The 24,501-nt window shown below is 44.2% G+C and overlaps 1 protein-coding gene across 1 annotated transcript in view; it reads right to left on the reverse strand.

The window, feature by feature from the left end:
* Positions 1 to 1,460: 1,460 nt before the first annotated feature.
* HHIPL2 (HHIP like 2) overlaps positions 1,461 to 24,501 on the reverse strand; it is a 28,183-nt gene continuing 5,142 nt past the window's right edge. The window contains exons 2-9 of the mRNA XM_019976976.2: positions 23,777 to 24,429; positions 22,510 to 22,653; positions 19,650 to 19,981; positions 18,026 to 18,152; positions 12,220 to 12,365; positions 6,095 to 6,176; positions 3,068 to 3,150; positions 1,461 to 2,368 (exon numbers count right to left, since the gene is read on the reverse strand). Coding sequence (XP_019832535.2) covers positions 1,953 to 2,368; positions 3,068 to 3,150; positions 6,095 to 6,176; positions 12,220 to 12,365; positions 18,026 to 18,152; positions 19,650 to 19,981; positions 22,510 to 22,653; positions 23,777 to 24,429 — 1,983 coding nt within the window. The 3' untranslated portion in view covers positions 1,461 to 1,952. The remainder of the gene's footprint in view (positions 2,369 to 3,067; positions 3,151 to 6,094; positions 6,177 to 12,219; positions 12,366 to 18,025; positions 18,153 to 19,649; positions 19,982 to 22,509; positions 22,654 to 23,776; positions 24,430 to 24,501) is intronic.

Here is a 24,501-nt window from a genome sequence, read left to right on the forward strand (position 1 = left end):
AAAAGTGTAAAATGTCAGGGTTGGTCAGACCTGAAATTCATTTTTATCCTAGAGAGTGTGTACAAATATCCTAGAGAGTATATACAAAGAACATCACCTGCCATTTCAGTAAACAAGCGATGCTGTGGCCATCCAGCCATCAGCCACTGCAGACACCCCTGACGGTGCACCTTCAGAGGAATTCAGGTTGGAGAAAAACAAGATATTGGCTGTAGATAGTTAAGAGGCATATCTAAGGAGTAATTTCAATAAACCCAGACTCTTTTGCATCTTCCCATACATAGAAAAGCATTGAGATCTTTAACATGAGATGTGCATTTTTGTGTGTAATCAGCATTAATCTTTTGATGCTCAACCACATGTTGTTCATCTGTTTTCAACAAAAACTCCTATAAACCCTGGCTCCTCCCTTACCTCTTGGGAACAGTCACTCAGAGCTATCTGAGAGGCTGCTATCCTGAGCTATAAAAGCCTGCCAAATAAAATATAATGCTCAACTTTCATCCGTGCAATTTTTTTTCAGTCAGCAAAAGTGTTCATAAGAGCTACAAAGGTAAGCGAAAGTAAAGCAGAGCAAAACCATGAGATGGGGTAAAGGAAGGTGGACACGTGCATGCGTGCATGCTCAGTCACTCAGTTGTGTCCAACTCTTTGTGACCCCATGGACTGTAGCTCACCAGACTCCTCTGTCCATGGGATTTCCCAGGCAAGAATACCAGAGTGAATTGCCATTTCCTCCTTCAGAGGATCTTTCTGGTCCAGGAATCAAACTCATGTCTTCTGCGGCCCCTGCATTAGCAGGCAGACTCTTTGCCACTGAGTCAACTGGGAAGCCAAGATAGCTAAGAGATGATCTAAAAATGGTCTTCAGAAAATGATGACCAGTATTTTACATCTTTAATAAAGGAGAAAAAAGAGAAAGAGAGAGGTTTGGTGTATTTATATTAGGTTAGGTTACCCCACGAATGGAGATTGCTAAAGAAAAAAATGGAATCTATTTCTTTGGAAGCCTAAAATAATCTGTCCGGAATATATTCAACCTCATCTAAAGCAGGAATCACATGACCTCTAAAAGTCCTTAACAACCCTGGCATTTTGGGGGTTTGTTCTGCTTAAGTCAAATTGCCTATACTGTTCTGGATGCTTTGCAGAACTTGGAGAACTTCTTGAAGACAGGGATCATTTCTTCTCTCAGCGCTTTCATTCTTCAAATACCTGGTTAAAAGCCACCTATCCTCACTGGGGGCCCTAGAGGGAGGCAAGCTCACAGGAGGCAGACCGGGGCATTGGTTCAAGTCCAGCTGAACAGTTGACTGTCCCCTTACTGCTATGGTCTCGGGCACACCGCTTAACCTCACCAAGTCTCACTTTCCTCATCTTCAACATAAGTTATATGGCCACACACATGATGCAAAGTTTCGAGGTTTCAGAAAATTTGTATAAACTCAGCACACAACAGGTAGGCACAATGGAATCACCTTTATTATGCTATTTGCCAGGGCAAAACAGTAGTCGCCGGAGGTACAGAATAGGACCTGCCCTTATTCAGACCCTGAGCTTCAATGAGGGCAAAGGAGATGACCGCTTTAAAGGGGTTCCCCTTGGGAACTTGCCACTACAGGCCTCCTCTTAGAGCTGGGAGGAAGCATGGGAGAGACATGGTTCTTAAGGCAAACTGGTGAGGCACGTCAGATTTCTTAACGCCAGACAAACATCAAGGAGCTCAAAGGATATATGTCCATTTGAGCCCGTGTTGATGTATCACTGTTGGCCACAGGCACTTACAAAGCAAAATGGAAACATGCAGTGGGATTTGAAGCAGGCTTACAGACTAGTGCACATAATTATCAAGGTGCCCTGGCCAGGTGGGGATTGGTCTCCCAGCAGCAGCAGACAAGGAGCATCCGTTCAGCTGGCAAGACGTGGGGAGAGGACGACCCGGCCACCCTAACTCAGGCTCTCTCTGCCGGCTCCCACCTCCACCCCCGGCTTCCCGCACGTCTAAAGTCAGGTTCAGCAGCAGCAGCTTCCACGTGGTGAGGTGGTTCTGGTCCCCTGAGTGGCCACCTTGACGGAAGAGGCGGAGGGAGACTTCTGCCAGCTCGTCTGTGCTGTGCGGCCTGCCTGGCTATGCCACTGGGGCGTTTGGGGATCCCTTTCCTCTTCCCCTGGGGGCCTGGGGACCACACCCTGGCTCTCTTCTTTGCACCAGGCCCTGGAGATGTCTTCCGGCTGCTTGTGGGAGAAGCTGGCTTCTTGAAGGAGTCTTTCTGAGATGAGGCCCGGTTTGGACTGGAAGCTAAAGTTGCCCTGGACATTTTTCTAGCAGCTTTCTCAGACTGCTCCTTTAGCAAGTCCAAGACCATCTCTGGAAATGAGCATTAATTTAGGAGAAATATTAGTCCTGGAAAGCAGCTGTAAGGAAAGTGCCACCCAGGAATCCTATGCCCACTTGAGGGTTCTTGAATATAAATTCTTTTGAAATTAATATGTTTCATTCCCTGGCCTTGATCTAAAGAGATGACTTTTGTAATGGGGTAACTCCAGTAATGCATACCTGTAGAATAGTGCCCTTAAGACAGCACCTCTTTTCCAAAAGTCTTTCCTGACTCCCCACCCTACCCCAAGGAAGAGGTCCTCACTCTCGGGGCCCTCTCAGACCCCTGGACATCCTTCTAGCCAGAATCTTAGTGTTCTTTTATTTCTTCACTTGCCTGTACTACCTGCCCCCCTCTTCTTTGGCTCTAAACTCCCACAGGTCAAGTTACTGGTGCATCTACCCCCCGGGATTAGCACAGGACTGCTGTAAAGTACTAAATGAAAGAATGAATACATGAACGACTGAATGAATGAATGGACTGAATGAATGAATGAAGGGCAGCACGTGCTGCCCCCTGGTGCACAACCAAGACATGCAGATGAGCCACAGGCCCTAGTCCTCACCCAGAGGATAAGCCGTAGGTGAGAAAACAGGACCTGCCACCCCGGGATGGCAGCTGTTTGCATGGGGCACTGTGGCCAGTGCCTCGATGCCAAGGCCTGAGCCTAAAGACAAACATGGACTCACTGGCGAGCGGCCTGAACTGGACCCGCTTACTCCTGGTTTTCACCGGCACTGGTTTGTACCTGCATTTGCCTGGAGGTGCTCTCCTGAAAACAGATGGAAAAAGTGAGGACACAAGACTGAAGACGGAACCAGGAAATAGGTACAGAGTTGTAAGAACGGAGGCCAGCCTTCCCCTCCCCACAGGGGTGGGACAGGTGAAGCAGGGAATCTTCAGTGAGCTCAGGTGGAGAGGAGGAAGGACACAGACATCACAGGGACACTGCAGGCCGTTGGGGGGCAGTGTGCGGAGGGGGTTGGGGCAGGGCCATGGCAACAGAGAGCAGGGTTCAAGTCCTAGGGACCACGGGCAAGCCTTGCTGAGTTTCAACTTTCGCAACTATAACGTAGAAAAAACAATAGCACCATCCTCACAGGGAGATGGGGAGGATTAACTAAGAACTGTGTACTTGGCACACCAGAAGTGATGAATGGATAACTTGTTGTTATTGTTATTTCGGGAGGTTGGTTTGGTTTTGGGGGTATTTTTTGGCCACACTGTGTGGCATATGGAACTTCGCTGATCAGGGGATCAGGGGATTGAATTCATGCCCCTTGCGGTAGAAACACGGAGTCTTAACCACTGGACCACCAGGGAAGTCCTAAATTGTTTTTTAAATGAGATTTTGAAAAACACCCGGAGCAGTGGTCAGCACATACAAACGCTCTGTGGGTAATGATGGGAGTGATGGTGATAAGGAGGAGAATGACGCTCTGCCTCTGCTCTGATGGCAGTGGTGATTCCCTAAGGAAAATCTCTTCAGATACTCACTGCACAGCCCCTTAAGTAATGCCAGCCCCTCTGCCTCCTAGTATTTTGATTCTTAAACTGCTGTCCCCAAGTGCATCTTCTGAAATAAAAGGGGCTTTGCAGACTAGGAACATTTCCAGCTACTTGGTGGCAAAGCCAAGATTCATACCCAGCATTCAGCATTCATACCCAGCTGGGATGGGTGCATTTAGTGCAAAGATGGGCTAAAGAATTAAACAGAGCAGAATCGGGATCCACTGCTACAGAATTTTTTTTTTTTTTAAGTCTCAACAATTCAAGTCGTCATTATAACTGAACTGAATGGGCGGCGCTGAAAAGACTTTGATCCAGAAAGATGGATGTGTTCCCATCCTCTGGCCCCTCTAACTAGCTCTACCTCGGGCAAGCAATTGAAGGTAGTAAGGCTCAGTTACTCTAACCTGCAGATTGAGGGTGTCACCCTGTCTCGCTAGGGTTCTGTCAGCATTGAATATCAGGCTGCATGCACAGCATGGTGCCTGGGACACAGAAATGCCTGGATAAATGTCAATGTCTTCTAGGTGGAACAGCCTTCACAGTTGCCTTATGACTGACCTCTCTTGCTGCCAGAAGTGAGTTAAATTATCCCCTAACCTAATCAGGAAACTTTCAGAGGAAGGAAGAAGGGATTCACACACCTGTTGTGTGAAAGACGTTGATAGAAAGAGCAGAAAACTCCCACACACAGTCTCTGTCAGTCACCGGAAGCACTTTAAAGACCCTGGGTTTGCTCCAACCCCAGATCACAGGAGATCTGCATGGAGGAGATGCAGCAGTGGAGACAGCTCAGTCCCTAACTCACCCTGGAAACCCTTCCCCCATCAGGAGAGGCCCCAGGCACAATCTTGAGGACAAAGCCCCTTCCGGGAACTTCTGAGAACACCTAAAGGGAGCCTTATTGCCAAGAGGAACTGAGCTAGGCTGGGCTTCTGAGCCCTCACCAGTGGCTGGACTGAGCTGCCAAATGTCCTCTGAACTACCCCAGATATGGTAACATAAGCCTCAAGGGAAGTCCTCCTTGGCAGGTCTACCTTCAGGCTGATTTGTGGGGAGACTTTCTTGCTTTGGGTAAGAATCCTGAGATAATAACAAATACAGTTCACTGCCCAGAGCTCTCAGGATGAATACCCCGCATCACTCTCCCAGGGACAGATATGGACACATACTCCAAAACCTCACAAATGGGAAGCGGTAGTTTGGCTTTTGCCAGATGAGTTGAAGGCTGGTTAGTCCCTGAGAGAGGTGGGCAGAGAAGCAGAGTTACACATCATAGAGTTCACCAAGTGAATAAACGCTGTCCCTGAATTCTGGAAACAATCAGGTGGAGACACAGAGAATCCTGACAGTTGAAGATACAGCTGCTTCTGGGACTCTCCTGGGACTGGTCCAAGACTGTGCAGATGCCAAAACCTAGTGATGCACGAGTCCTCTATATAAAATGATGGAGTATTTGCATAGAACCTACACATCCTCCTGTATACTTTAAATCATCTCCAGATTACTCATGATACCTAAGAATGCAAATGCTATGCAAATAGTTGTAAATATAATTGCAAATATTACAGAAATTGTTGCCAAGGCATGGCAAATTCAACTTTTGCTTTTTTGTAACTTTCCAGAAGTTTTCAAAATATTTTTGGTCCACAGTTGGTTGAATCCACAGACATGGGACCCACAGATATGGAGGGCCAACTGTATTTTCCAAAGACCAAGCCACGGAAGGGCAGGAATATTTACTCAGGTGGTCAGAGTTGTACACCACTGTCAGATGATCCCAGACAGAAGTTTCCAGAAGCATATTTTTAAAAAAACAAACAAACAAGGGACTTCCTTGGCAATCCAGTGGTTAAGATTCCACACTTCCACTGTACAAATTTAATCCCTGGTCAGGAAACTAAGATCCAGTGTGCAGCACAGTGTGGCCAAAAAAACAACAGGACAGGAGCCACAGGTCTACAACCAGTCATCCTATAAAGGCTCAAGATCTTCATTTTCAACCACAAAGAGATCATTTCCCAAATTTTCCATAACTGTCCTACACTTTCACCAGTCCAATCTGCTTTGAATCTAAAGCAAAGATTTGCTTCGTTGATCACTTCTATTGATAGTAATTCTTGGGGAGTGAGGACTGTCTTTCTGATCTGCCATGGAGATAAGGACTAATCCAAATCACCTGAGAAGAAAAGGAACCCAAATCTCACCTTGATGGGTCAACAAATTTGTAAATGGATCCGTGTGGTGCGTAGGCACTGGGGTAAGAGGTGGCCAAGAAGTAGAGCTCCCCTGAGAAAACAGGAACAGACCATCAGGACAGGACACAAGGCTGGGCCAAGACAGCCAGACGCACAGAAAATCATCACCAGGGGGTTGTGGCCCTGAAATACACGAGCCCCACGAAGGGGTCCCCAGAATCCCACCTGGGGCGAGGCCTCAAGGACTGTGAGCTCCCCAAGGAGAAAGTCCATCTCAGCCCCCAGACCACCTTGGAGTGTCACCCAGTAGAGGCATGTTTCTGCTGGGCGTGCTAAGTTGCTTCAGTCATGTCCAACTCTTTGTGACCCTATGGACTGGAGCCCACCAGGCTCCTCTGTCCATGGGATTCTCCAGGCAAGAATACTCGAGTGGGTTACCATGCCCTCCTCCAGTGGATCTTCCCGACCCAGGGATCAAACCTGCATCTCTTACATCTCCTGCATTGGCAGGCAAGTCCTTACTACTAGCACCACCTGGGAAGCCCATACATTCCATAAACCAAAGGCTTCTCATCTCATTTATCACCACTTTGCTTTCAGAAACTTCACCCCAGTGAGTCTCCATCTCCCTCCCCAGCTCTTCAGTACTGATAAGGATTCTCTGTGAAACCCAGAGACAGGCGAGCTACAGGCTGAAGACCACTTATTACTGAGTTGGTCAAAGTTCATTCAGGCTTTCCATAACATCTTACAGAAAAATCCAAACAATCATTTTGGCCAGCATTGTTCAATCACTAAGTCATGTCAGACTCTGCAACTCCATAGACTGCAGCATAGCAGGCCTCCCTGTCCTTCACCATCTCCCAGCGTTTGCTCAAACTTGTGTCCATTGAGTCGATGATGCTATCCAACCATCTCATCCTCTGCTGTCCCTGTCTTCTTTTGCCTTCAATCTTTCCCAGCATCAGGGTCTTTTCCAATGAGTCGGCTCTTTGCATCACGTGGCCAAAGTATTGGAGCTTCAGCATCAGTCCTTCCGGTGAATATTCACGGTTGATTTCCTTTAGGATTGATCGGTTTCATCTCCTTGCAGTCCAACGGACTATTTGTTACCCCTTCTTTAGGGCTTCCCTGATAACTCAGTTGGTATAGAATCTGTCTGCAATGCAGCAGACCCCGGTTTGATTCCTGGGTCAGGAAGATCCACTGGAGAAGGGATAGCTACCCACTCAAGTATTCTTGGACTTCCCTTGTGGCTCAGCTCCCACGATGCGGGAAGGCTGGGTTCGATCCCTGGGTTGTGAAGATCCCCTGGAGAAGGGAAAGGCTACCCACTTCAGCATTCTGGCCTGCAGAATTCCATGGACTGTATAGTCCACGAGGTTGCAAAGAGTCGGACACAACTGAGCGACTTTCACTCACCCCTTCTTTAGTGCATTGGTCCCCGCTCCCTGCCCCTCACTTCACTCTGTCCTCCAGCTCTACCTTCTTCAGTCCTGGATTCCTTGTTTCCCATGATCTTCCCCTCACTCCTCAGTCCCTCAACTTGGTCTTACCACACCCCGAAGAAATCACCTCTACCCACTGTTCCCTTCATCTCTTTCACAAGGCCGCCTGTTTTTTCCCATTTTCTCCTGTTTGAACTCCAAAAAACACCATTCCCTGCTCATAGTAGGTACCTCATTCCACCTCTTATCACAGTTTCTTATGAGAGACAGTGAAGAGTTGATGAGCCCAACTTCAGCTAGATAAATCTGAGTCTGAATTCCGATAACACTCGTTACCATCTGTATTGTCCTGGGCAACTTCTCCACCTGGGTAACCCTCGTGTTATTTATTCATTTGTAAAAGAGAGATAAGAATACCTCCCCTGATTATTAGACATTGAGTGAGAAAGTGTTCAGTCATCGGCAGTTCCTCTTACTTCCTTATGTCTGTTCACTGGGATAGCTTTTTGAGCTTGGCACAATCTCTGTCCTAACACCGTGGATTTAATACTCTTGCTACTGTGTGCTTCATGCAAGCCCCCTGGATTTATGGAAGGAAACATCTTACCAAGGTACAAACTGGAAAAGCCTAGAGCTTTCAACGGCTCTGGGCTATTTAAACAATCTTCTTCCTTGAATTTGTGGTGAACAGTGACTAATATTTGTTTGAGGCCAAGTGTGAGGCTAATGTTCTTTACAGAGCCCTGCACACAATGTAACAGCTGCCTAATAGACTGGTTTTGTGGACTGACCCTATAATCTTCCCCTTGTAAGGGGTGGTGGGGGGTGGAGGTCTGAGGAGTTAGGACAAACCTTTCCCTAGAGGCAGTTGGCCCCTCTGATTAGAAACCATCACCTCATCCGAGGTGATGCTGACATGAGATAAATGAGTTGTCTACCAACATGTACACAGGTCACCCTTGGGCACAGGTTCTTCCAAACCATGCAATTTCTGGTCTAAAAGAATTGGAAACCCTGTGTTACTGCATATTCCTACACATGACCATAGTTTTTGTAAATTATATATTCTAAACATGCCATAGACTTCCCATTGTATTTTTAGAAGACAATGCTAGATGTGAATTTCATCTATAGGGTCTAACTGGCATTTTTAAAGCATTGTTGTTGTTTAGTCGTTAAGTCGTGTCTAACTCTTCTGTGACCCCATGAACTGTAGTCTGCCAGGCTCCTCCATCTGTGGGATTTTCCAAGCAAGAATAGTGGAATGAGTTGCCATTTCCTCCTCCAAGGGGGATCTTTCCCACCCAGGAATTGAACCCATGTTTTCTGCATTGCCAGGCTGATTCTTTACCACTGAGCCACCTGGGAAGCCCCTTTAGAACTATATTTTAGGGTAAGAACAACACACCAAAAAACTGTAACAGGCTATATAAAGCAAAACATTTGCAATATGAATTTACTGCAATCATTATGAGCTCAGCCAGCCCTCTTGGGAATGTGCTTCCGTGACTGACATTCAGAAACCCAACCCATCAGAACTCAGCCATACAGCCCCACGCCCACCATTTACTCCATCTACTCACTCGTTTATTTGTGCCAGCTGTCGGCTGGAAGAGTCAGGAAATAACTGTAGCAACAGTGAGAGCAGAGCTCTGGTGCAACTAAAACGGGGCTTATCACACTCGGTTCTAAATGTGTCAGTAATGGGAAAGACTCTGACACACGCAGAAAATCTGAATCACTGCGCAAAATCATAAAAGCACGCAACTCTGAAGGAAATAACTTGCCTTGGGAACAGCCACCCTGGTTTTAGGGCTGCCCTTTGGGCAAAGTCTGGCTTGGAAACACCTTGGCAAGTCCACTCCATCAAATTCAGCCAAGGACACTTTTGTTTGCCAGATGTACTGAGTGGTGTTCAAAAACTGCCTTGTTTTCTCCTGCAACAAGTCTACGGGCTAAACAAACCAAGCCACCAAAACCTGGCTTTTCTGTGGCCTCCTGAAAAGGAACAAGCCACAGAACATGGCAGCCCAGGGACCCCGGGAAGGCTGCCTCCAGGGGTCTCCAGGCTGTGAGGGCTCCAGCCTCCTTGGGGCACCAGCAGGGGAGAGGCCCCACCGCTGACATGGCCTATGGCTGACATTCATTTACATCATCCACTTTCCACTGAACATGAGCCTGTGGTTTCTCCCCTTTTTCGTATGTTTGGATTTCCAATTTGGAACTCACAAAGACTTTTCTCTATTAAGAATGCTTAAATTTTCCAAAATATCATCTGCTTCTATAACATATTTATCTCAAACTATCTACTCACCAGCTATTTGAGGACTTCCCTGGCAGTCCAGTGGTTAAGACTCCTCACTTCCAATGCAGGAGGTGCAGGTTTGATCCCTGGCCAGAGAACTAATATCCCATATGCCATATGGCATGGACAAAAATACATTTTTTTAATTAATAATAATAATAAAAAAACATAAGCTAGCTGAGAGGAAGGGTGCAGCTGCTGACTGGCTTTCTTTATGTCCCACTCAAGTGAAGCTTTTGTACAGCCACCCTTGGGTCAGAGTGGAAAGAAACCAAACACTGAAGAAACCATCAAGGCTCTGGTTAGCACTTGTAGAGAGTCCTGTGGAGAAGGCAATGGCATCCCACTCCAGTACTCTTGCCTGGAAAATCCCATGGATGGAGGAGCCTGGTTGGCTGCAGTCCATGGGGTCGCTAAGAGTCGGACATGACTGAGCGACTTCACTTTCACTTTTCACTTTCATGCATTGGAGAAGGAAATGGCAACCCACTCCACTGTTCTTGCCTGGAGAATCCCAGGGATGGGGGAGCCTCGTGGGCTGCTGTCTATGGGGTCGCACAGAGTCGGACACAACTGAGGCGACTTAGCAGCAAGCCGTAGGAGTAGAGAGTCCTGTGTCTGGAAGAGACCCCTAAGAGATCACTGTGTTCTCTTCCGTGCCTCAGAGCATGGCTAGATGCAATGCCAAATACCGGAAGGATCACAGGCCTTGTCACCACTTACGTAAACAAAATAAACCTTTAACTTTCAAAATGACACATAACTTATATAAAGCTTAAATTAAAACTTCATTTTCTGAGTTAACAATTTGAGGATATTTGTTTTCTCGTTGTTTGTTTTGTATGGGGATTTTTTGTTTCCTTTTGTTTTGTTTTTAACTTTTTATTTTATATTGATGTTGAGCCAATTAATAGTATTGACAGTTTTAAGTGAACAGCAAGGGACTCAGCCATGCATATATATGCATGTATTCTCCCCTAAGCTCCCTCCCATCCAGGCTGCCACACTGAGCAGGGTTCCCTGTGCTAAACAGTAGGTCCTTGTTGGTTATCCATTTTATTGTATATTTTTCAAAATGGGAATATAATTGCTTTACAATGTTGTGTTAGCTTCTGCTGTACAGCAATGTGAATCAGCTATGAAAGTGAAAGTGTTGGTCGCCTAGTCATGTCTGACTGTTTGCAACCCCATGGACTGTAGCCCACCAGGCTCCTCTGTCCATGGAATTCTCCAGGCAAGAGTACGTTGCCATTTCCTTCTCCAGGAAAGCTTCTCGATCCAGGAATCGAACTCGAATCTCCCACATTGCAGGTAGATTCTTTAATGTCTGAGCCACCAGGGAAGCTGTGAATCAGCTATAAGTATATATGTATACTTATATATATATCCCTGCCCTTTTGAATCTTCCTCCCACCCCCACCATCCCACCCATATAGGTCAACACAGAGTGGATATTTATTAAAGCTAAATCCCTCTTTCCCTTCACCACTGTCTCTCATACATGCACAAATGCCTTGCTCTGTTGATGCCCTTAACATACGCCTAATGGCTCTAGTGTGTAGCCTCCTACCTAGCTGTCTACCCTTTTCCCAGATCTCTCAAGAAAGAAATTCTCCCTTGTTCATTCACAGAAGTTTCCTAACAAACTCTGGGCAGGATCAGGAAGAGCCCAGCCCAGCTAGTGGCTGATCATCAGAGGTACTTTCTCCCAGGCAACAGCAGCAGGATAAATACCCACTGTTGGCTCTGTCTACATTTGTATAATCACAGATTAGAACAGTCCTTCACAGTCAAAGGACTGAACAGACTACAGTGCAGACCTTGGTCTACCTTCACAGTGAGCTGTACAGCCAACCAAGAAGGGATAAGTTGGCATAGTCAGTCTGTTTCCCTCATTGGTGAAATAAGCAAAATAATTACCTTATGGAGGTGTCGTGATTACTAAATAAGATTTTAAAATGTGAAGTGCCTAGAACAGTATCCAGTTCATTATAAAAGGTGGGCGATAGTGAAAATAGAAGAAGTGGTAGTTTCTATTTAAATAATAAGAGTAATAATAACAACAGCAATGATAATTATTATATAAATGTTTGGGGCTTCCCAGGTGGCTCAGTGGTAAAGAATCCACCTGCCAAGGAGGAGACGCAAGTTTGACCTCTGGGTCAGGAAGATCCCCTGGAGAAGGAAATGGTGACCCACTCTTGTATTCTTGCCTGGGAGATCTCATGGACAGAGGAGACTGGTGAGCTACAGTCCCTGGGGTTGCAGAACAGTCGAACATGACTTAGCAACCAAACAACAACATAAATGTTCAGTTCACAATGCCTGTGACTATCTAAGATCCAGTAACCAGAAATCAATAAACTGTTAACATTTGTTACCTGCTTCATCTTCACCAAAGGAGATGATAAACTTGCTGTGTGTGCTGATCAGCCCTGGGAAGGCACAGGATTCAGTGCTGCCCAGGCAAATGTCCTGTTTCTTCCATTTCTTGGTTTTTCTATCTTCCTGCAAAGCCATAAGTCGACTAGATGAAAAGCAAAACCTTATATTTTAGGAATCCATATCTCTACCCGGCAGGATATTTTTTTTTTAAACTTTACAATATTGTATTAGTTTTGCCAAATATCGAAATGAATCCACCACAGGTATACCCGCATTCCCCATCCTGAACCCTCCTCCCTCCTCCCTCCCCTACCCTCCCTCAGGGTCGTCCCAGTGCACCAGCCGCAAGCATCCAGTACCATGCATCAAACCTGGACTGGCGACTCGTTTCATACATGATATTATACATGTTTCAATGCTATTCTCCCAATTCTCCCCACCCTCTCCCTCTCCCACAGAGTCCATAAGACTGATCTATACATCGGTGTCTCTTTTGCTGTCTCGTACACAGGGTTATTGTCACCATCTTTCTAAATTCCATATATATGTGTTAGTATACTGTATCGGCAGGATATTTTTTTTTCCTCCTAGAATCTGGGAATCCTGGAATACTAGGACTGAGTCTTCCATAGGAGGTCAATAACTAACCGCCCTTAGGAATCAAAAAAGCTGCTTCAAAGATATTTCTGACACCATCTTGCCCTGGATGGGGACGCTCACTTGCTATTGTAAGAGGAGTTTGGTGTCCTGTGAAGCTTGCACCACCACAAAAGACTAATTTTTATTAGCTGGATCATTGCTCATCATCTCTAAGCCTCAGTTTTCTCATCTATAAAATGGTGGATAGTAAGAAAATTTACCATAGGCAAGAATTGTTAAGGTTAAATAAGATAACATATGTAAATATTCATATATTACCAATGTGCTTAGCATATAGTAAGGACTCAAAACAAGTAGCTATTATTATTATTATTATGTCTGTAGAGTAGCAGTTGTTACTTCGTATTCCACTGTCCATCTATCTGAACTAAAAGAAGGTTTTTTAGAAGAAAAGGGAGAGAAAATTGGGTAACCAGGGGTATCAGCTGAAAAGTTTCATAGAAACAGAGATGCTCAACCCACAGTAATTCTAGTGCATAGAATTCAATTAAAAATCACTGCATATCTGTTATGTGTGGGGGTGAAATGGTGGGTAGAGGTTATGGGGAAAACATAAAGAACAATTAAATCCCAAAGATCTGACAAATTCCTTGACAGCAGACTACAAAGACTCACTCAGAAAGAAATAAGCTGAGTAGCCTGTGTCTAGAGATGGAAATGGCAACCCACTGCAATATCCTTGCCTGGGAAATCCCATAGACAGAGGAGCCTGGCAGGCTACACTTCATGGTCAGAAAGAGTCAGACACGACTTAGCATCTAAACAACAAGCCTGTATCTATTAAAGAAACTGAATTTGTATTTAAAAGTCTCCACAAGGAACACTTCAGAGGACTTCTGGTTTCCAGTCCAGCATGTAACAAGTTTGGAAGTCGGCACACCATCCTAAAATAAGCAAAAGACTGAAAAATCAACAACTTCTTAGATTCATAAGAGAAGCGAGGTCACTGGGAAAACCATTGCCCCCAAAATTAGAGAGATAAGCAGGCAGATACAGAGAATCACAACTTACAGAAAATCAGAAGCCCAAACCTTCACAGGTATCAGTTCTGGGGTTGGAAAACCTAACATGTAATTGACAAATTGCTAGAAGTTCCATATGGACAAAGCGTGAGTTAGACAGGGGTGCCCAGCCATCCAGGGTCCCTACACTTTTGTGAGTTTTATCTCCAGGAGCTTGACCAGTTTCCCAAAATAAATATCAGGAAAAATCTACTTGTGCTTCCAGCAGGAGAAGGGGGAAAGGAATCATTTTGAAATACACCAGTGCTTTCTGTTTCTCTTAACAAATGTCTGTCCTCAGGAGAAACTAACCAGAGACTATCCTGCCAGGATTTTATCAGAACCTCACAGACCTGGGGTAAGGAAGTACCTAACTCTAGCCAACTCTAGCTGTCCTGTCCCACCTAAATGTGTATGGAGGCAGGGGGGCTACTGAAAAACCCTGATGAAGTTCACAGTCCAGAGGCTGCTGCTGCTGCTAAGTCGCTTCAGTCGTGTCCAACTCTGTACGACCGCATAGACGGCAGCCCACCAGGCTTCCCCATCCCTGGGATTCTCCAGGCAAGAACACTGGAGTGGGTTGCCATTTCCTTCTCCAATGCATGAAAGAAAAGTGAAAGTGAAGTCGCTCAGTCGTGTCCGACTCTGTGTGACCCCAGGGACTGCAGCCTACCAGGCTCCTCCATCCATGGGATTTTCCAGGCAAGAGTACTGGAGTGGGGTGCCATTGCCTTCTCCAGTCCAGAGGCACAGGCTCACTAAAAAACTCAGACCTAATCATAAGACTAGAACACTTCCTCTCCCCCACACATCACCACCACTTTGCTAAAGACCAATTTACAGCAGTTTCTTTTACCCAGTGCATCATACCTAGCAATCAGGAAAAAAATTACAAGGCAAAAAAAGGTAGTTTGAAGAGACAGAACAAACATCACAACCAGATTTGGATGTGGCATGGGATGATGGAATTATTAGATTCAGAATTTAAAACAACTATGATTCATGCTCTAAGGGCTCTAAGGATAAAGCAGACAGCACGCAAGAACAATGTAAGCAGAGATAAAGAAACTCTAAGGAAGAATCAAAAAGAAATGCTAGTGATCAAAAACATCATAATTTAAATAAAAAACACTTTGACAGGCTTATTAGTAGACTGGACACAGCTGAAGAAAGAATGAGTTTGAGAATATCTCAATAGAAACCTCCAAACTGGAAAGCAAAGAGAAAAAAGACTGACCAAAAAAAAAAAAAGAACAAAATATCCAAGAAAAGTGAAACAACTTTTCTTTTACAACATAAAGTTGTAACATAAGCATAACAGGAATATCAAAAGGAAAAGAAAGAGAGAGAAGAGCAGAAGAAATATTGGAAACAATAATTATTCAGAATTTCCCAGAATTACTGTTAGATATTAAACCACAAATCTGGGGAGCTCAGGAAATACAAAGCAGGATAAATTCTTTAAAAATTACTTATAGGCAGATCTTATTCAAACTATGGAAAATCAGGCATAAAGAAAAAGAAAAGCTGAAAAGAAGCTGGGAATGGAGGGGTGGCACTTTCAGTATAGAGGAACAAAGATAAAATTTACATCAAACTTCTCTTCAGAAACCATGCAAGCAAGAAGAATGCAGAGTGAAATATTTAAAGTGTTTAGAGAAAAAAGTCACCAACCTGTACCTGGTGAAATTATATTTCAGAAATGAAGGACAAATAAAGACTTTCTCAGACAAACAAAAATTGAGAGAATTTGTAACCAGTGCATGTACCTTGCAAGAAATGTTAAATGAAGTTCTTTTGAGAGAAGAAAAATAATATCAGTCAGAAACTCAAATCCATATAAAGAAAGGAAGAGTATCAAAGAAGGAATGCTGCTAAGTCACGTCAGTCGTGTCCGACTCTATGCAACTGCATAGACGGCAGCCCACCAGGCTCCCCCGTCCCTGGGATTCTCTAGGCAAGAACACTGGAGTGGGTTGCCATTTCCTTCTCCAATGCATGAAAGTGAAAAGTGAAAGTGAAGTCACTCAGTCGTGTCCGACTCTGTGTGACCCCATGGACTGCAGCCTACCAGGCTCCTCCATCCATGGGATTTTCCAGGCAAGAGTACTGGAGTGGGTCGCCAGTGCCTTCTCCAAAGAAGGAATAGGGGAAGGTAAAAATCAAAACTTTTTTTTATTCTTCACTGGTCTAACAGATAGAAGTTAGTTCAATATACTAACAACAATTACAACAATATACAACAGCAACAATGTATTTAATTATGTATGCTTATGTATACAGTAAAATAATAGTATTATTAAATTATAAAATGTTAATAATTATTATATATCACTGTTATAATTATTATACATGCTTATATATAAGTGAAATGAATGATAACAATTAGGGACAAAAGGGAAGAAGTAGGATTATTTTTTTATTGTAAAACACAGACTACCCAGGAAGTTTTGTAATGTTGTTTGAAAGTGAACTTAGCTTAGTTGTAAATGTATATGGCAAACTCTACGCAACTCCTTAAACAAGATTTCAAAACGTAGTATGATCAATATGCTAACAAAGGAGAGAAAATGGAATCAAATAAAATGTTCAATTGAATCTGCAAAAGGCAGAAAAAGAGTAGAAGAAAAAACAGGAACAAAAAACAATATCAAAAAATAGAGGAGTAGTGAGTATGGTAGATATCATTTCAACCATAGCAATAATATCTTTGAATGTCAATGGTCTAAATGTACCAATTAAAAGACAGAGATTGCCAGAATGGATCAAAGAATAGGGCCCAACTACCATTAAAATGGTCATCTACCATTAAACATCAGATCTAGATGGCTTCACTTGGAAGGAAGAAACACATTTTACACAAATTAGTCCAGATAATTAAAGAAAAGGAAATACACTTTAACTCATTTTATAAAGCTCACGTTAACCTGAGGCCAAAATCTGACAAAGGTATTATAAGAAAGGAAAACTATAGCTCATTTGTTTCTTCATGAACAGAGATACAAACATTCCAAACACATTAGCAAGTTGCATTCAACAATATATTAAAACAAAAACAATATATTAATCAAATACAACATGATCAAGTGATATTTTTATCCCAGGAATGCAAGATTGCTTCAGTGATTAAAAAAATATATATATCCATCAGTGCAATTCTCCATATTAACAAACTAAAAATGAAAAAGCCTCATGATTCTCTCACTAGATGCGAAGATACATATGACAAAATGCAAAATCGTACCTAATACAAACTCTCAGCAGACTAGGAATTGAAGGAAATGTCCCCAACCTGAAAAAGGGCATACACAACCCCAGCTGACAAGCATCAATCTGATTGGTAAAAAATCGAATGCTTTCCCCCACTTCTATCCAACATTGTACTAAAGGTTAAAATGAAGCAACAAATCAATAAAAGAATAATAAAAGGCTCCCAATTCAGGAAAAAAATAAAGGTATCCATATTCATAGTGAAATTATCTTCTACATAGAAAATCCAACAGAATAAACAAAAAAGTCACTAGAACTAATAAGAAATTAGTTACATGTTATGAATTAATATATATGTTATATATATGCTGAATATATACTTGTTATATATATATATACACACATATATAGCAACATTCAACATAGCATCAAACACTACGAAATACTTAGATGTCCAAGACCTTTTACACTGAAAACTACAAAGCTTTGCAGCAGTTTTATTCACAATCCCCCCAAAGTGGGGACAGCCAAAACATCCATCAACAGGAAAATAAATGAATAAACTCTGGCATATTCATGCAATTGAATATTACAAAGCAATAGAAGAGACAAACTCCTGATACATGCAAAAGCATTGACAAATTTCACAGACATTACTCAGTGAAAAAAGCATCTATGATGAGAGTGGTTATCTCTAGCTAATGTGGGGGCGGTGGGGAGAAAGGGATGGTGTACTGACAGGCAATAGGCAAGAAGGAACCTTCTACAGCGACAGAAATGTTCTTCATCTTGATATGATTAGTCTTAATACAAGTGTATACACTTTTAAAACTATACAGCCACACTGTTAAGACATTGAATTTTGTGATATGCAATTTATACTCCAATTAAAATGTTGAAAAAGAGAGAGGGGACATCAATCCTTCCTTACCCACTCATGAAGTCCCCAAAGATGTAGAGACCATTGAGATTTGGGGATTCACATCCACGGTAGACATAGCCTCCAGTGACTGACTTGCCCACTGCATGGCCATAAGCATAGATCGGCAGAATATCGTCTGTCCAGGAACAAGGAAAAAGAGTGTCATAGCTAAACCTGGGAGCTTCAAGGAGGAAGAAGGCAGTTTTTAAAACCAATTGCCTTACTGAGTGGAGAATGTTTCATCTCTTGGTCTTTGGGAGGACAGAAAGCCAAGTAAATCATGTTTATCTTCTCAACAGACCAGCCATGATATTCGTGAGCTTCCCATTTGATTGGCCTCAGAAAGCATAGAGGAAGCCTAAAGTTCCCTCATCTGTGGGGCAGTGACCTGGAAATCAACACCCTTAAATTTTTCCCCCAGGTCAATATGGCAGATACTAAGGTTTAGGATTTGGAATATTGTAAGGACCGGATGACTGCTTTGAGACCTTCTCAGGACAGACCATCCCCTGTCCTCCACCTGCCTCTTGTCTATAGAAAAACTTTAGCCAAAGAATAAATTTAATCAGAGGAATGAAAAAATACAGAAGCAAGGAAAATAGTCAAACAGAACAAAATAATAGTAATTTAGTCATTAAACTAAATCAAAGACCTTTAGTTCCTCCTCAAAGTCTATAGATATATACTGAGCCATATCCTTTGAGCATATAATCCTTTCAGTATTATAATGAAACTCCCACCAGATGGAAGAAGTTAACTACATGATGGCCAGACTGTAGCCATAACATTAACTGCTCCATCTCCCACAGTTCCAAGAACTGGCCTCAAGGAAATGGAAACAAAGCAGCCCTGGAACTAAAGATTAACTATACTTAAAACAATCAAGATAACTCTGATCAGACCACCCTGCATGACCAATTTCAAGAAAAGTGTCAGAGATGGCTGTCCTGTCCTACGTAGCTCTCTCCCTCCACCTATATGCCCCTGAAACTCCCATTTAAAATTCTTTCCCTGATTAGCAAGGGGAAATTGGTTCTTTGGGACACTAGTCCACCTTCTCCCCAGGACTGCCAGCTTCCTCAGTAAAGCTATCTTTCCTTGCACTCAACACTTGTCTCTCAGTATTGGATTCCTAAGTAACAAGCAACCGAACCTGAGTTCAGCAACAGAAGGACGAAAAGACCAAGCAATGGTGATAAAGTCAGAAAAATTAGAATTTTAAGCCAGATGGAGTTTCTAAAGCACACCTTGATGACTGATGTTTAGGGACTGTATACGGGATATCATTTCAGTGGCAGTTCCAAATAAATAAAAACATATAGCCACTTATTTTCCTTTGAGGATGGTTCAAAATTGTATGCCTGAAAATCATGTGAGTAACTTATTTGGAATATAGATTCCTAGGTCAATCCCACCACGCCCCCAATCCACCCAGGATTCAGTTCATTAGTTGGCGAGAAATGCCCCGACTTTCAGGTGCCAGTGGCTAGAGAACCACTGAGAAGCACAATTCCACAGGACACAAACAAGGGCACTGTAAGGACCTGCAGACAAGACACTCCAGGTTTTATTCTCCCACCTCCACCCGCAATTCATTCCACTCACTCAAGAAATAAGAGGGCTTCTCACTTACCCAAAGAGGCATTTTGACAGAGCTTTTTGTCGTAACATTCAAACCCCTCCTTTGCCCTCCAGCCATAGTTTCCACCTTTAACAATGATGTCAACTTCTTCAAACCGGTTCTCTCCCACGTCCCCACAGAACATCCGACCTCGGCCCTGATGCGTGACAGGGTCCCCTCGGTCCACGGCACAGCGCCACATGTTTCTGATCCCGTAGGCGTAGATGGCGGGATGGGCCCCCGGCTCAGAAACAAATGGATTGTCCATGGGCACTCGGTACCGCTTGCCACCTGAGCCGGCCCCATTCACATCGATCCTTAACACTTTCCCCAGCAGGGAACTTCTGAAAGGAAGAAGGCCAGAAACAGGAACAGGAGAAATATGAAGATGTGAGATTGCTAGGTCACATGATGCTGCTGCTGCTGCTGCTGCTAAGTCGCTTCAGTTGTGTCCGACTCTGTGTGACCCCAGAGACAGCAGCCCACCAGGCTCTCCCGTCCTTGGGATTCTCCAGGCAAGAACACTGGAGTGGGTTGCCATTTCCTTCTCCAGTGCATGAAAGTGAAAAGTGAAAGTGAAGTCGCTCAGTCGTGTCCGACTCCCAGTGACCCCATGGACTGCAGCCCACCAGGCTCCTCTGCCCATGGGATTTTCCAGGCAAGAGTACTGGAGTGGGGTGCCATTGCCTTCTCCAGTAAGTACCACAGACCCACTCTATATTTTCCCCACAATTAACAATACTGTACTATACTGTACTGCACACTTAAACTTTTTAAGAGAGTGGATCTCAGGTTACGTATTCTAAATAAAATAAAACATCTCAGAACTGGAGGAGATGGCCCAAGATAGTCTACTGAGAGTGGATCTCAACTGACAACCAAGAATCACATGGGGAGATAACACACACACACATACACACACACATATATATATGTGTGTGTATATATATAGTTAAGACTTTCCAATTTTTGACTCAAAGAGAACTATTAGGCAAAAGTTTGATGCAGCCCCGGTCCCTGTGACACTGAGCAAGTTGCAGCTTCAATTTTTCTATTTTTATAATGGGGTGGTTTCTCTCAGGTTTGGTTTAATACTTTGAATTTTTTAAAGGAACTGGTTCTATTCTTCTTCATGTAACAATGTGGGCAGTAGAAAGAACAGAGGCTTTTGATGACTGTGGTCTCTGAGCCTAAGGAAAGTTATGACCAACCTAGATAGCATATTCAAAAGCAGAGATATTACTTTGCCAACAAAGGTCCATTTAGTCAAGGCTATGGTTTTTCCTGTGGTCATGTATGGATGTGGGAGTTGGACTGTGAAGAAGGCTGAGCGCCGAAGAATTGATGCTTTTGAACTGTGGTGTTGGAGAAGACTCTTGAGAGTCCCTTGGACTGCAAGGAGATCCAACAGTCCATTCTGAAGGAGATCAGCGCCGGGATTTCTTTGGAAGGAATGATGCTAAAGCTGAAACTCCAGTCCTTTGGCCACCTCATGCGAAGAGTTGACTCATTGGAAAAGACTCTGATGCTGGGAGGGATTGGGGGCAGGAAGAGAAGGGGACGACAGAGGATGAGATGGCTGGATGGCATCACTGACTCGATGGACGTGAGTCTGAGTGAACTCCGGGAGTTGGTGATGGACAGGGAGGCCTGGCGTGCTGCGATTCATGGGGTCTCAAAGAGTCGGACACGACTGAGCAACTGAACTGAACTGAAAGCAGGGGAGAGTAACACCACTTTGCAGTGTGGCTGTGATGTAAGGGTTAAATGAGTTAGTGTGCATATAGCATGCCATGCAGTTTCTGACATACAGTCAGCATTCAACAAATGTAAGCTCTTTATTATTACCAACCCTGATATTTTTATTACTAGGGATAACGAGAGCCACAGGCTTGCTGGGTACAAAGGGCAGAAGGATCACATGACCTTTCTCTAGATGGCACAGCCTCGCTGGATTGTCTGAGTTTGAATTCTGGTTCTGCCCTATACTCTCTATGACCTTGGATAGACTACTTCACTCCTCTCTGCCTTTATTATCTTGTCTGTAAAATGGCTATCATAACACCTATACTTCATAGGATCCATTCATTCCAAATGTATTTATGGCATGACACCATTGCTAGGCACTATTCTAGGGGCTGGGAATACATGAACCAAGAAAAGAGATTAAAATTTTTGCCCTTGTGGCTGTCAGAATTATGTGCTCAAATAAACATAAGGTATTTAGAATAGCACTGGACACACAGTAAGCAACAAATATGCATTGCTGTTGCTTCTGTTAGCCTCATTAACTAACTACTCATGTATCTTCATGTGAGACACAGTGCCTGGAACACAGTAGTCAATAATATTGTTGAGCTGAATTGAACTAGATGGTCAGATCATGGCATAGTAAATAATGTCCTGCTCATATATATTAAAAATCTTGAATTCATCTTTATATGGCCCTCTGAGAGTCATGTTGAACATCCATAATATTAATTATAAAAATACATTATGCCTGAAAAGTATAGGACAGAATTTCTCTGGTGGTCCAATGGTTAAGAATCCACCTTCCAATGCAGGGGGCATAGGTTTGATCCCTGGTCAGGGAACTAAGATCCCACATTTCACGAGGCAACTAAGAGCACAGGCCACAACTAGAGAGACTGAGAGTTGCAGTGAACAATCCCACATAAGGCCCGAGGTTGCCAAATAAATAAATATTCCAAGTAAATATTAAGGAAAAAAAAATAAGAAAAGAAAACCAAATGTTCTTCCCATTGTGTCAACAGAGGAGACTACACCTTGCAGTAAATGAGTTGGGTTTGACCCTCTGCAGATTCCATCTCAGCAAAAACATTACACCAGGGCAAGCCTGCATCCAGCTTACTTGTTCTGAGCATTTCCAAATTTGCCGAAGGGATCCCCAGCCTGTCCTCCATCCCCAGTGAATATGTACATATAGCCATCTAGGCCAAAAAGAAGTTGTCCACCATTATGATTTGAGGCTGGTTCTTCTATCTCCAAAATGACCCTGGAAGGAAAAAGAAACCACACGTTGATGAAAGCTGATACAGCATCCTCTTGAGACATCCAGAAATGACTGGCTCAAGCCAGCCAAGGACCACAAAACAGGTAGCTCGGCGGCTCTGGGACACCCCTCGCTTCCTAGTATGACTCCGTCATGGATCTTTTTTTTTTTTCACATCCTGACTTCATGTGCTGTAGACACAGCGGGGTAACCATCACCCTTTTCTGGTGCTCAGCCTTACTCTCTTCTCTACAAGAACCACCAGTCCCATCCTTTGGACAATCTAGCAGGGGTTAGTCTATCACTTCTTTATGTTCTTTTCAATCTCTAAACCTGTCTGTATGGGAAAAGCGAGATAAGGCAGAATGGAGCAGGAAAAAAGGGTGGAATGGTGGAGCAAAAGAGCATGAGCTTGGGGTTAGTTGGAGCTGGGCCCTTCATCTGACCAGGCTTAATTACCTTGTGTCAAGCTTTCCGGAGAGGATGGGAATTCCCATGTTCAAGATAAAAGGCCTGAGATCTGATGGTCACACAATAATCAGAGGCTACTGTTATTTTTAATGTGGATATTATCTAAAATCATTTCTCAAATCCTTATCGCCTCTGGCCTTTGCTTATCCTCTATAAAATCAAGCAAGCATGGTTCTAGGTAACTGTAAAGATGGGTGGTTATAGTCATGAAGACCATCCACTGAAGATTCTAACTTGGGTTAACCAACTAATCAGCAATGACTTTTGTCCTCATTATAAGCTGCTGCAGCTGCTGCTGCTGCTGCTAAGTTGCTTCAGTCGTGTCTGACTCTGTTCGACCCCATAGATGGCAGCCCACCAGGCTCCCCCATCCTTGGGATTCTCCAGGCAACACTGGAGTGGGTTGCCATTTTCTTCTCCCATGCAAGAAAGTGAAAACTGAAAGTGAAGTCACTCAGTCATGTCCGACTCTTAGGGACCCCATGGACTGCAGCCCCCCAGGCTCCGTCCATGGGATTTTCCAGGCATTGCCTTCTCCCCATTTTAAGCTAGTAGATCTAAACCCAGGAAAGTTCCTCTATTTCATCTCAGAGGACCAACTGGCAATATTTTGGAACACAGCACACAGATGCAGACTCTTATGTATATGCCTCACCTCTCTGATTTGGGATCGGCTTTGTTGGGATCAGCCCGAGAAACTTTCATCTCACTAATCCGAATCTTCTCTACCCTCTTCTTGCCCAGGCATGAATAATAAATGTAGAACTTGCGGTTACGGCGGAATCGGGGATGAAAAGCCAACCCCAAGAAGCCTCTCTCGTCCCCAATCCAGGGAGTGGTCAGCACCAGGCTCTTGAGGTCCAAGAAGGGTTGTTCCAGGCGACTCCCATCAGGCAGATAGACCCATACCACCCCGACCTGCTCGGCCACGAAGAAGCGGTGGGTGCCGTCCCCAGCGTGGACCATGGCGACCGGGTTCCTCAGCCGGTTGGCCACCTCGGCCAAGCAGAGCTGCAGGCAGCCCCGACGGTCCTCGGCCACAGTCCCCAGGTTGCGGTTGAGATGGTTGCTCCTCAGGATGTTGGGGAAGCAGTAGTCCTTGTCGGGAAGGTTGAGGAGGTGGCAGAAGCGTGTGCCATCCTTTCCAGGGGATTCCTGGAAGCGGCGGTCATTGGTCAGCAGAGCGATGGCGGAGTGGCAGTTCGAGTGGAATGCAGAACAGTAGTCAGAGCAGAGGCCAGGAAGGTTCCGGAGGGGCGTGCGTGGGTTCTCAGCGTCGTAGAGGTGGGCTGCGTAAGGGGAGCACTCCTGGAAAAGAAGAGTGACCTTAGCCCCCAGGCAGACTGGCCATGGTAGGGCTGGAACCAACTTTTCTCTTTT

Source organism: Bos indicus, chromosome 16 (genome assembly GCF_029378745.1).
Source record: "Bos indicus isolate NIAB-ARS_2022 breed Sahiwal x Tharparkar chromosome 16, NIAB-ARS_B.indTharparkar_mat_pri_1.0, whole genome shotgun sequence".
In the NCBI taxonomy this organism is placed as follows: Eukaryota; Metazoa; Chordata; class Mammalia; order Artiodactyla; family Bovidae; genus Bos; species Bos indicus.